The following is a 13,780-nucleotide window of genomic DNA, read 5'->3' as shown; positions in this document are numbered from 1 at the left end:
CAAAATTTCAGTGACCGGCAGGAGGGAAGCTCTCCCTCCTGCCAGCCACCATCTCGGCCCCCGGCGCGGTTGTGCTGTGCGGAGATCAGACGCGGCGAGGGAGCTCTAATCTCACCGCTCTGCTCCCTCGCGCGCTGTCTGCTGATACCGCGGGAGCCGAAATATGACGTCATATTCCGGCTCCCGCGGTATCAGCAGACAGCGTGCAAGGGAGCAGAGCGGTGAGATTAGAGCTCCCTCGCCGCGTCTGATCTCCGCACAGCACAGCCGCACGCCGCTCAGCAGGACCCCAGGGAAGGATGCATCATCCACACCAGCTCTCCAGGTAAGGAGGCTGGGTGGGAAATGTATATTTATTAAAATAATTAGTGAATGTATGTGATGTGTGTCTGTGAGTGTCTGTGTGTGTGTCTGTGATTGACAGTGTGTGTGTCTGTGTGTGTCTGTGAGTGTCTGTGTGTGTGTCTGTGAGTGACAGTGTGTGTGTCTGTGAGTGTCTGTGTGTGTGTCTGTGATTGACAGTGTGTGTGTCTGTGAGTGTCTGTGAGTGTCTGTGTGTGTCTGTGAGTGTCTGTGAGTGTGTCTGTGAGTGTCTGTGTGTGTGTCTGTGATTGACAGTGTGTGTGTCTGTGATTGACAGTGTGTGTGTCTGTGAGTGTCTGTGAGTGACAGTGTGTGTGTCTGTGAGTGACAGTGTGTGTGTCTGTGAGTGTCTGTGTGTGTGTCTGTGAGTGACAGCGTGTGTGTCTGTGAGTGTCTGCGTGTGTGTCTGTGAGTGACAGCGTGTGCGTCTGTGAGTGACAGCGTGTGCGTCTGTGAGTGACAGCATGTGCGTCTGTGAGTGACAGCGTGTGCGTCTGTGAGTGACAGCGTGTGCGTCTGTGAGTGACAGCGTGTGCGTCTGTGAGTGACAGAGTGTGCGTCTGTGAGTGACAGCGTGCGTCTATGAGTGACAGCGTGTGTGAGTGAGTGCGTCTGTGTGTGTGCATGTGAGTTTAGGAGTGTGTCTGTCAGTGTATGATGAGTGTGTTTGTCAGTGTATGAGTGTGTGTCTGTCAAGTCAGTGAGAGTATGTTTGTCATTGAGTATGTGTGTGACTATCCGTGTGTCTGTCAATGAGTGTCAATGAGTCTGTGTCTGTCAGTGACGTCTGTGTGTTTGTCATTGAGCGTGTGACTGTCAGTGTGTACAGAGTGTAGCGGAGCAGAGCGCAGTACAGGAGCTTCTGTTTCCTGTACCTGGCCAGACTGACAGGAGGTGCTCACAGAGAGAGCACTCCCTGTCAGTTCGGCCGGGTACAGAAAACTGAAGCTCCTTTAGGGGATCTGCTCCGCTAGGCAATGCAACAATAGAGGTAGAAGGCACACCAGGAAGGGGAGTGTAACCACTAATGGGGTGTGGGGTGCACCAAGGGACAGGGAGGGAATGGGAGAGAAACACCAAGAGACAGGGAAAAGAGGGGGGAGGGGAGAAGAACACTAAGGGGCAGGAAGGGACCACTATTGGTCGGGGAGGGGAGCGGGGCTGGTTAAGAGGCACATAGGTGAAGATGTTTTTTTTGGGGGGGCGGAAAAATGCATCTTCGCCTATGTACCTAAAAATCCAAGCACCGGCCCTGGTAACTTGCCAAGAATCGACTGCTGCTGGTTTAACCCTGGAGTGATGTATCCACGGAGTCACTTCTGCTACTTTTATCGCTGTAGGGGTAGACAAAAGAACAACATAAGGACCTCTCCACTTGGGCCCTAACGGTACATTATTCCACTCTTTAATCCACACTTGGTCTCCTGGATGATAATTATGAACAGGGGGATAAATATTCACAGGTAATCTATCTTGTACCCATTTCTGTACCTCCTCCATAGTCTTACCCAACTCTACAACCTGCTGCCGAGTAATTCCTTCTCCCAACTGACTCAAATCCCCCCTTAAGTTACCAAGTACGGGAGGTGGTCGCCCATACATAATTTCAAAAGGAGAGAGGCCCATCCTTCTGGTAGGGGTACTGCGGATTCGCAATAGAGCTATAGGTAAGAGAACGTTCCACTTAAGTTGGGTTTCCTGACACATTTTAGCCAACTGGTTCTTAATAGTTCTATTCATTCTCTCTACCTTACCAGAACTCTGGGGTCTATATGCAGTATGAAGCCTCCACTTTATACCAAGCATATGAGTCAGTTGTTGTAGGCACTGGTGAACAAAAGCTGGACCATTGTCCGATCCTATAGAACAGGGTAGTCCATATCGGGGTATTATTTCTCGTAGCAGGAATCTCACAACTTCTCCTGCTTTCTCTGTACGAGTAGGACATGCTTCTACCCAGCCTGAATAGGTGCACACAATTACCAGCAGGTAACGATGTCCACCCGATTTAGGCATCACTGTAAAGTCTATTTGTAGATCGGACATGGGGAGTCCCCCCATAAACTGGACTCCTGGTGGCTTTACTGGTCCTTGTCTTGCATTATTCTTAGCACACGTTACACATCTGCGTACAATGGCCTGAGTCAAATTGGACAATCTTGGTATGTAGAAATGTTTCCGGAGAGATTCTTCAGTACTGTCTCTCCCAGAATGTGTCCCGTTATGATAATTTTGGACAATTTCTACCGCTAGCGATGCTGGTATAACTATTCTTCCATCTTCTAGCTGATACCACTTGTTCTCCAAATACTTTCCCGGTTCAGTCTTTAACCACTCCTCTTCTTGAGTTGTATAAACTGGAGTCCATTGAGACAGTGGGGTTGGTATTAGAGCAGCTATATGCCCCACATACTCCTGTCTTCCTGATTCAGCAGCACGCTTAGCTGCACTATCTGCCATCCGATTTCCCTTAGTTACATCACCATCTCCTCTCAGATGCGCTCGACAATGTATGATACCGACTTCTTTCGGCTCCCACACTGCTTCCAATAGTTGTAGGATTTCAGCTGCGTACTTGATTTCTTTGCCTTCTGAATTCAGTAGTCCTCTTTCTTTATACAGAGCTCCGTGGGCATGAGTGGTTAAAAACGCATACTTAGAGTCCGTATAGATATTTACTCTTAAACCTTCAGCCAATTGTAACGCTCGTGTTAGTGCTATTAATTCTGCCTTTTGTGCTGATGTTCCTTTTGCCAATGGCCGAGCTTCTATCACCTTGTCTATTGTTGTTACTGCATATCCTGCATAGCGGATCCCTTCTTTCACATAACTACTGCCGTCGGTATAATATTGAACATCGGGGTTCTGGATGGGAAAATCACGAAGATCTGGTCTACTTGAGAATACTTCATCCATTACTTCCAAACAATCATGTTGACTTTCAGTAGGTTGTGGCTGGATTTAAGGTGTTTACAGTCTCTAAATGCACTCTTGGGTTTTCACACAACATTGCTTGATACTTGGTCATACGGCTGTTACTAAACCAATGATTTCCTTTGTAATCCAACAACGTCTGTACTGCATGTGGAACTCGTACATAAAGTTCTTGACCCAGAGTGAGTTTATCGGCTTCAGCTACTAGCAGGGCGGCTGCAGCTACGGCTCTTAGACAAGGTGGAAGTCCGCTGGCCACTGCATCCAATTGCTTAGACATGTAGGCAACAGGTCTTTGCCATGATCCCAAGTACTGTGTCAATACTCCCACAGCCATTCTTCTTTGCTCGTGTACATATAAGTAGAATGGTCGTGTGTGATCAGGTAGACCTAATGCTGGGGCACTCATCAAAGCCTTCTTCACATCTTCAAATGCCGTTTGCTGTTCTTGGGTCCATAAGAAGGGGTCGTGCTCTGTACCTTTGATGGCTGCGTACAGAGGTTTTGCTAGTATCGCATAGCTGGGAATCCATATCCTACAGAAGCCCGCTGCCCCCAAGAATTCTCGCACTTGTCTTCTATTCTTGGGTATTGGTATTTGGCAGACAGCTTCTTTTCTCTCTGGCCCCATAATCCTTTGACCTTCAGAGATATGGAATCCCAGATACTTGACAGTTGGCAAACACAACTGAGCCTTCTTTCTAGACACCTTGTATCCTGCCTTCCAGAGAATATGTAGTAGATCGTGCGTTGCTTGCTGACATTTTTCTTTTGTAACTGCTGCTATCAACAAGTCATCTACATATTGTAACAATACACATTCTCCTGGGATAGACTCGAAATCCAATAAATCTTGACTTAGGGCTGAACCAAATAGGGTAGGTGAATTTTTAAACCCTTGGGGCAGTCTTGTCCAAGTCATTTGGCGTTTTGAGCCCGTTACAGCGTTCTCCCATTGGAAAGCGAAAATACATTGACTTTCTGCGGCAATTCGGAGGCAAAAGAAGGCATCTTTGAGATCTAAGACTGTGAAGTAAGTAGCCCCGCCCGGAATTAAAGCAAGCAGGTTATATGGATTGGGTACAACTGGATGTATACTAACAACCGCATCATTGACTGCTCTTAAGTCCTGTACAGGTCGATACTCATCTGTACCGGGCTTTTGAACAGGCAGCAATGGGGTGTTCCAGGGGGAAGTACAGAATTTTAGGATACCATACCGTATGAACTTATCCAGATAGGATTGGATGTTCTTCTTAGCCTTCTGTGGGATGTGGTATTGTCTTAGGCTCACTGGATAAACCCCAAGTTTCAGTTCAATTTTTATAGGTGGAATATTGCGGGCCAGTCCTGGTGGGTTGTTCTCTGCCCAAACTCCTGGTATGTTAAACAATGTCTCATCACTCCTAGGGTTTTGGCTAGTCAACACTGTATAAAGTCGCCACTCTTCTTCCTTTGGTACGGATAAAGTCATAATACCTGAAGGTCCATTAAACTTTAAAGATGTTGTTCCATTTGGTAGGAACGTAATCTGCGCTTGTAATTTTGATAGCATATCACGTCCCAGCAATTGGACTGGACATTCAGGCATATAAAGGAATTGGTGTTTTACTACGTGGCCTCCCAATGTACAGAGTCGACTTTTAAGAACCGGTCTTTCAGCACTTCTTCCAGTTGCTCCTATCACAGTAATAGTCCTTCCAGATGGAGGAGCAACTAGATTAGTCACCACTGAATGTTCAGCACCAGTGTCGATCATGAACGCACTCCTTTTCCCCCCTATTGATACATCGACCATAGGCTCCGCTCGACCAAGGGGGATGGAGCCCGGTCGGTATCAATAGTCCTCCATGACCGTGTCAGCCAATCCTACGAAGTCCCTACCTTCTCTATCGCGGGACCTTTGCGCTGCTGGAATATATCTATCTTCCCTAACACTTCCTCTGTTCCCATTACTCCCTCTATAACCATTACTCCCTCCGGGGCCTCCTCTACCTCTCGCTCTGCCTCTAAAATTTCCATAACCTGTCCTAGGTCTGTCTTTCTCAGACTGTTCTCTTCGCGGACACTCATTTCTCCAATGCCCTTCTTCCCTACAGTAAGCGCACTGATTTCTACTTAGAGGTTCCTCATTCCACTTACTATCGCCTCTATCTGGGCCCCGTCTATCTACGCCTGCGATCGCTACCGCTAGCATATCAGCCTTTTTACGCATCTTGCGCTCCTCCTCTTTCTTACTTTCCGTATCCCTGTTCATATAGACCTTATTTGCTACCTCCATTAGTTGGGTGATGGACATACCTGCAAACCCTTCTAACTTTTGTAGCTTGCGCTTAATATCTCCGTATGCTTGGCTGACAAAGGCGGAGTTAACCATTCGGGAATTGTCTGCGTCTTCCGGATTAAAGGGGGTATACAAGCGGTATGCCTCCAATAATCGGTCATAAAAGACACTGGGCGCTTCATCGCTTTTCTGAATCACCTCAACTGTCTTCGACATGTTAATGGCTTTCTTTCCTCCTGCTTTCATGCCAGCAATTATAGCGTCTCTATAGGCTCTGAGTTGAACCATATCAGCACCATTTACGTTCCAATCGGGATCGGTATTGGGATAGTGTGTTGCGGCCCATGCTGCTGGATTAGCTTGGTTCAAAGCACGGGCTCTATCTTCTAATGCTTTAATGGCTGCTTGATTTATTCTTGTCCTTTCCTCATTGTTAAATAAAGTCATTAGTAACTGCTGGCAATCAGCCCATGTCGGATTATGCGTCTGTACTATTGAGGTGAACAGATCAGTCATAGCTTGTGGTTTCTCAGTATACGAGGAATTATGGGTCTTCCAGTTTAAAAGGTCGGTAGTGGTAAATGGGACATATACGAAGACTGGGTCAGCGTGTGCCATTTGACCTGCGGCATCGATATAAGCTGACCCGGGATTTAGGCGAAGAGGCATCTGATAATGCTTTAATTGTTGGGCACCAGTCAACTGTCGGGTTTGGATGGGGCTACGTAGGGAAGCGTCAGTCATGGTTTCCGGTCGGGGAGAGATAGGGTATGGGGATGTGGGAGGTTGGTTTTGGGAAAAGGTCGTAAATAGAACACTTTGAGCCGAGCTAGATGAAGCTTGACCGGAAGTCTGAAGTGGCGCCAAATCAGGATATTCGTTTCTAATGGGGGTGGGTTCTGGTTCCGGAAGGGGAGATTTAGTACGAGGGGGGGTGGATCCTGTACTGGAGGAGGAAGCGGAAGTGGATGGGGGTAATGAGGGGAGGGGTGCAGGACTTCCTGCGTTTGCGTCACTTCCTCTTAACGGAAAGTAAGGGGGCGGCAAAGGGATCTCGGACTCAGGGGGCGTGTCCAAAATGGGCCTAACACCAGTCCTAGTGGACGAACAAGTCCTAGCTACCATGAGGCGACACTGCTCCTCGTGGCATGTCTGGAGCCATTTTGGCGAGTCATTTACGGCCTGTCTCCAACAGTCAATATAAGGAAACTGGCCGTAAAGTTCAGGCCTACCTGATACAGCCACGTGTAAGCGCTGTACCAGAGTTAGATCCAAACTGCCACGTGGCGGCCATGCCGCAACCAAAGTAGGCCACTCCCTAGTGCACAAAGTAACTAAACGCACAGAAGACATCTTAACCCCAAAATCACAGGTTTTGAATCCCTTTTTAAAATTCTTAACCATACATCCTAAGGGATCCGGAATCGTTGACTGCGACGCACCCATTTTTAACAATGGAACGTCGTCGACAACGATTACTATACACGCGTACTTATTCAACAGTCACACCCGTTTCCTCTGGCAACAGCACCACGTGGTACGGTTACCAAGTGAAACGTACACAATAACACAATAAACACTCAGGGAATTCCCGTACACACACAGCTGCTACACCAGTCACTATATAATCAATATTATGCCCTTTGGCGTAACTATACAGTCACCCACGCTATAATTCTCTATATATGAATTACCCGTCTATAACACACCCCAGTAACATCGTCTTTTACAAATAGCGGTTACAGTACGGTTAGCATAGGTCAAAGCACAAGTTAAGGTCACAATACAATTATTAGTGGTTATGGTGTTAAACATGTAATGGACGACAATGATTAGTACTTATTATGCAATGTCAGTAAATATACAGGGTTATGGTACCGTGCACTATGATACAGCAACACACTATTAACACTCTCGCTAGACGGCTGAGCTCGCGCTATCTAACAAGATATACACTTTACTAAAACAATCGTTAACACATTTACAATTCCCAACTAAACTATTGGCCAGTACCTTGAATGGACTACCTAAAAACAATCTACATACGTTTTGGTTAGCCACACTGCCCAATCACCACATATATAGCGAGCTAGAGGACCGAATTTACACAGACGCCTCTTAGTCGCACTATACAACGAGCTAGAGGACCGAATTTACACAGACGCCTCTTAGTCGTACTATCAAAAGTCTAGTGGGTTCCAAATTTACACGCCTTCCCACTTAGCCCAGATAGGATGAGAACTAGCGAACCGAATTTACACAGACGCCGCTTAGTCTCCCGGTCCCTCCGACCTAGCGAACAAAATATACACCCTAGAACGCTAGTCTAGACAAGACACCGGTGTCCGGCTAGGGCTTATTTTACACCAGAGCGCCCTGCCTGACTAACAGAATCAAACGGTCTGACTAAAGAGCGTTCGATCGAGCGCTGCGCCTTCGCTCCTTCCCTCCGACAGAGGGGGCAGATACAGATTCAAAAACCCCTTTGGGCCTACCGCACAATCGGTATACCCCTAGCGGGTCCTGCCGTCTAAAACAGCAGTTGTCTTACCTCCTCGTTCCTGAACCTGAGTTCACACTCATCGACGGGGACACCCCAGCACTTCTCACGTAGAGGCCGATGATCTCCTGGACAACAGACCAGTGGCGCCGAGACGAAGGGAGGTCCACGCAGAAGTTCAGGGGTGCAGCCGTAGAGAACGTGGGCAAAGATAGACCGTCTCACGCCTCTGCCTCTCAGCTACCGTTGAACGATGAGCTTCCCGGCCAATGCACCAAATGATACCGGAGAAACTGACGGAAGCCAAGCACAGAGAGATGGACACAGGTTTCTTCAGGAAGGAAGAGATTCTTTATTGGATCACCGATCGGGACTCAGAGGGACTAATGTCACCAAAATACAGCAAATTCTGAGCCCCGGACAATAGTGCAGGCTCCTTATATAGGCATATAACTCCTCCCATATTAAGCTCCACCCGCACATTCTCTTGACCAATCAATACAATATAAGAATTAACTTCCTGTTTGACCGCATGGCTTGTCCAGCACAATGGAGGAGGGGGAATACTATATCCTGTATTCTTGCACATGCTCCGTACACTACTGATCGTATCTTGCCTCGTGCAACCAACTGATCGATACGTCAGCATATGCACGTACACATGCCACGTGGTAATCTCGGCCTACTAAATTTATTTTTACCGAGATTCCACCACAAATTTACACTGGCAGTTACAATTTCTGATAGAAAAGCAGGGGACAATTTTTTTTTTTAACTCTCCAGTAACGTTGTGTACATTCAAAAATGACAGGTAAAAAAAAAAAAACAGATGAAAAAGAAATCCCCCAGATTTAATCAAATCTGCCAGAAAATTACACGGAAAAAGTGTCAGCTACACTTTGTTAAATCTCCTCATTTGTAACCATGGTTGACTACATAATGATTTGTGGTTAATTGATATAATTTAAGTCACAATAGCTGAACTGAAAGAATTGTCAATTCATATTCTTTTGTTGTTGAACGATGTTTCCCTAAAATGTGCAATTGCTATGTCAGTTTACTTTAGTGAATACATCCCTTAGCCCCACATTTGACATAATTATTTAAAAAAATAAATAAATAATATATATATATTCCTTGCATTGATATCGTGCCATTACATGTCTGCTTCATCTCTGCTTTAAAACTTTAATTGAGTTCAATATATGCAAGCGTAAGTTAATTAAAAGTGCTTAGTGTTGCCTGTGTGTGTGTGTAAACACACATGCGCAACACTAAAGCTACACTAAGCACTTTTAATAATAAAATTTATAGTAATATTTAAATAATATAACTTCACAAATATTGAACAACATGGCAATCATGCATACTTTCTGAGGTAGGTGGCATATTATCCCCAGCCAGTGTAAAGCGTGCAGGCTGACCCAGTCACGCACTGCTAACCGTGAAGACTGGTTTTTGCATGTTATCAGTAAAAAGAGCTCGAACCTCAACTCTTTACATTTATAAACAACGTTCTCTGTGTCATTCATTGCAGGAGCCGGACAGACTGTCCCTGAACTTGCTTTTGCTGATTGACAGGGATTGCCAGCTCATGGTGTCTATTAAATTAGAGGAGTCTTTCTCTGTGTCTCTTGCTTCGTAGACAAGAAAAAAAGTTTGTTTGAACTGTATGTTTTTCTTGTATTTTATGAATTCTTGTTTTCTTGTGTTTTTTGTTAAGTGGAGCATCTAAGGAACGTTTCCCATCCAACCAGGCATCTTTCTGTGTGTCTTACAAGAACATGAAGAGAAGTCCATCACAATTCTCACTGGATAATATCTCCATTGATAGCAATTTGTTGGATGATCAGCTGACTGAGAGTGATGGGAGTGACCATCTAGAAGTTGGTAAGGATTTATTTCATCTAATTTGGGAAAAGGTGGATTACAACGTATATAATTTTGAAAATGTTAGCCTTAACAAGGATCTGATAAGGCCTCTGTGGGTAGGGACAATGGACTGTAAGCCACCCCCTTCCCAGGCTACTATAATTTCTGACTTCTTCTTTATACATTATTTCTTATGCCTGTCTTACAATTTTATTTACCCTCCGATTATTTCTGCAATTACCTTGGATTATTTTTATCCATCAATGTCTTTACTTAAAGGGACATTATAGTCACCTGAACAACTTTAGCTTAATGAAGCAGTTTTGGTGTATAGAACATGCCCCTGCAGCCTCACTGCTCAATCCTCTGCCATTTAGGAGTTAAATCCCTTTGTTTATGAACCCTAGTCACACCTCCCTGCATGTGACTTGCACAGCCTTCCATAAACACTTCCTGTAAAGAGAGCCCTATTTAGGCTTTCTTTATTGCAAGTTCTGTTTAATTAAGATTTTATTATCCCCTGCTATGTTAATAACTTGCTAGACCCTGCAAGAGCCTCCTGTATGTGATTAACGTGCAATTTAGAGATTGAGATACAATTATTTAAGGTAAATTACATCTGTTTGAAAGTGAAACCAGTTTTTTTTTTCATGCAGGCTCTGTCAATCATAGCCAGGGGAGGTGTGGCTAGGGCTGCATAAACAGAAACAAAGTGATTTAACTCCTAAATGACAGTGAATTGAGCAGTGAAATTGCAGGGGAATGATCTATACACTAAAACTGCTTTATTTAGCTAAAGTAATTTAGGGGACTATAGTGTTCCTTTAACCCCTTAAGGACCAAACTTCTGGAATAAAAGGGAATCATGACATGTCACACATGTCATGTGTCCTTAAGGGGTTAAGGTTCATGTTAAAAGCAAACGTATGTGTGTTCTACTTATCGATTATACAATAACCAATTTATTGTGAGTATTTGCCCCGTGGCCTGTAATGGGCAAACCATTGAGGGTGCATTTAAATGTCTTAAGCAGAGGTTCAGAACCATTTGTATAGAGGAAGAGTTGCATAACAGTGAAAATTATGTAATTGTGGGTTTTGGGAGAAATCCTTTGCATTGGCATCCTATCTTTTTTTTTTCCATTTTTCTTTTTTAATAAATTTCTATTTCAAAGAAGAAAAAAAAAAGTTTGACATACAAGCTACTACACACGGACACGTCCCATTTGTACTCACACATGGATACAAACATTATTGTGATTGCACATCCCCCGTGAAGAAAGAAATGCTCTCAGACACATCATCAGATGATGCTTCTGTAACTTAGCAAATAAAGCCGTGCCTAGCTGCCCATTAATTCACAAAGCATACATACCAATAGGAAGTGCTCGGAACAGACAGGAGCTACTGCCTGCAGCAGAAGAGCTGTCACAACCTGCCAGCTGATATGTCAATTTGGACATGGACAGACATGGGCGAGGAGATGAGAGGATCTCTGTGAACAACCATGCAGAAAATCCTCATAACACAGTTGCTGTAGGGTTTCAAAATCTCATAATTCATATGTGTGTCGTCATCCCTGTTTCTTGTGGGAAATAATTTGTTATAGAGTTATGTTATATGCTTTCTAAATTAACACAGACTGTGTATTATAAAGAATCTGTGTTTGCTTAACATTTTCAGCAGAAGTATCCCTGAATGTGTGGGGGGAAAAAAAGTCACTTTTCAGCCCACTCGCACATTTCTCATCTCCCTTCAGTGTCCTATCCCAACCTTTTCTAGTTTCTCCTGTTCTGCTTTCTTCCTTTTTTCAAAGGAAAAAGTCTTGCCCTTTCAGTTTCTTTCTGTTCTGCTCTTTCTGCTGGTTGTAGATTTTGTCTCTTTCTGCTGGTTGTAAATTTATCTGCATAGGGAGGTTGCGTAAGGGAAGGCATAGGTTATGTTTGTACGTTTGTGTGGGAGAGACTGTATGTGGTGATGATGGATATGTATATCTGTGTGTGTATGTTGGCGTAAACTTGTGGGTGTATGTATGTTGTAGAGCCTATTGTACGAGAAGCTGTATCTGTGTGAGAGGTTGGGTGTGTTTGGGCTATGTTTTTGTGTGTGTAGAGGCTGCGATTTTAGCCTTCCATCTAATTTTAATTAACTAAAAATATATAAGTATATATCCCTCCTAGCTTACGGTTAGGTAGAGAGCTATATCCTCTCTGGTGGGTGGAGTGTATGGTCTGCGCCTCCCGTGAGTACAGATCAGTGTAATTCTAGGCATTTCTTTGTGAATGAGTCAGAGAATTGTCATGGTAACTCAGTGGCGTACCACTTCCTTCATTGAGTGCAGACTGCTCACTCCTTGAATATAGGTTCTGTAGACATTTTAGTAAACCTAGCTGGCCAAAGGTCACAAGATTTGTCTTCAGATCCCTGGGATTACATTATTCTACCTCAACATGCTATCCCTGCTTTTAAATTATTTGACAAAAGTTTCCCCGGGTGCAGCATTCTCAGAAATCATTTAAACTCAAGAGGCAGCAATTGCACAGAGTACCTGCAAAAACTTCTAATTGAGCTGCATAGGGAAGTCTGTGATTGGACAAACACATAAAGTCTGGGCGGGGTTAAAAGGGGAGGGATTACAAAGGCTGCAAACAAGAGATCTGCAGTTTTTGCAAGCCGCTTTTAGTACGCCAATGCATGATATGTATATCGTGGTGTAATTCTACGATATACATGTCACTCCTGCTGTTTAGAGCTTCAGTTTACACGGTCTAGTCACACCGAGCCACAACTTCCCCATATTGCACAATGTGAAAGCACACTGTGCAAAACAGCTTATGAAATCATGCACTGTCTTTTAATTTTTCTATCATAATATAAAGATCTATACTTAAATCACTACTACAGAGGACATCTACATCCTGAAAATAAAGTGTTCTGATTTTTTGAAATGGAGTAAATTTTATGTTGAATTATTTTCTCTGTTGCAGATATTATATTTAATATACAATATACACAACTAACAGCAATTATGCTGATGATAATTCAATGATAGAAAATTTGATTTTAATGGCGAACAAAAAGCCAATTGTCCCATCTAATCCATCTGTCTATAAAAGACAGGTTTCTTCTTGATTTTGTTTCATGATCCTGAGACCAGAGTTGCTGTCTCAAGCATCCTTGAACTGTACTACTGAATTTGTTTGTTTGGAGTGCTATTACATGCATCTGCAACCTTTTACATAAAAAAAGTTAAAAATAAATACATTACATAAAATGTTCCTCTCTCCAACTTCAGGCTACAATGTCTTGCTATATTCAGACCTTGTTAACCTGTTGAACTTCAATGTTGAGGATATAGTTATTCTTTAATGCACATTTGACGCAAGTCTGAACCATGGAAATATCAAGTGTCTTGCTGAGAAACGCAATTACTGAATTATAAATATATGGAGAGTTCTAGGCACATACGCACTCTTTATATTAATTAATCTTCTGCCCCCTTGCCACACCACCCTTGTCAAGTCCTATCTTAAATCTTCAGTCTCTATTTCTCTGTTTTCTTGTCTTATCAACTTCACTCATACTTGCAGTTGTTATTGTCATGTTCGTCATCATTTCCTCTATTACTTGATTCTTTTTTCCTAACAATTAATTAATGACTTTAAATGTATCTGTTTTGTTTGACTAATTTTGCTTGACTTGCCTGATTCGTTTTACTCTGTGAATCTCTTGTTTCTTCTTGATCTCCAAAACCTTGTATTTATTAAACCATTTTTTTTTCTGGTTCTCAATTTACATATCCAATTTCAACAACGTCTTTTCTCTCAT

At 43.6% G+C, this 13,780-nt stretch overlaps 1 protein-coding gene across 1 annotated transcript in view; it reads left to right on the top strand.

Annotated features, from left to right (window-relative positions):
- BLTP3B (bridge-like lipid transfer protein family member 3B) overlaps positions 1 to 13,780 on the top strand; it is a 176,019-nt gene that overhangs the window by 119,519 nt on the left and 42,720 nt on the right. Inside the window, exon 15 of the mRNA XM_063447767.1 lies at positions 9,805 to 9,971. Coding sequence (XP_063303837.1) covers positions 9,805 to 9,971 — 167 coding nt within the window. The remainder of the gene's footprint in view (positions 1 to 9,804; positions 9,972 to 13,780) is intronic.

Source organism: Pelobates fuscus, chromosome 3 (genome assembly GCF_036172605.1).
Source record: "Pelobates fuscus isolate aPelFus1 chromosome 3, aPelFus1.pri, whole genome shotgun sequence".
NCBI lineage: Eukaryota > Metazoa > Chordata > Amphibia > Anura > Pelobatidae > Pelobates > Pelobates fuscus.
Note: the sequence above shows the minus strand (reverse complement) of the source record. Positions and strands in the feature narration are given on the sequence as shown.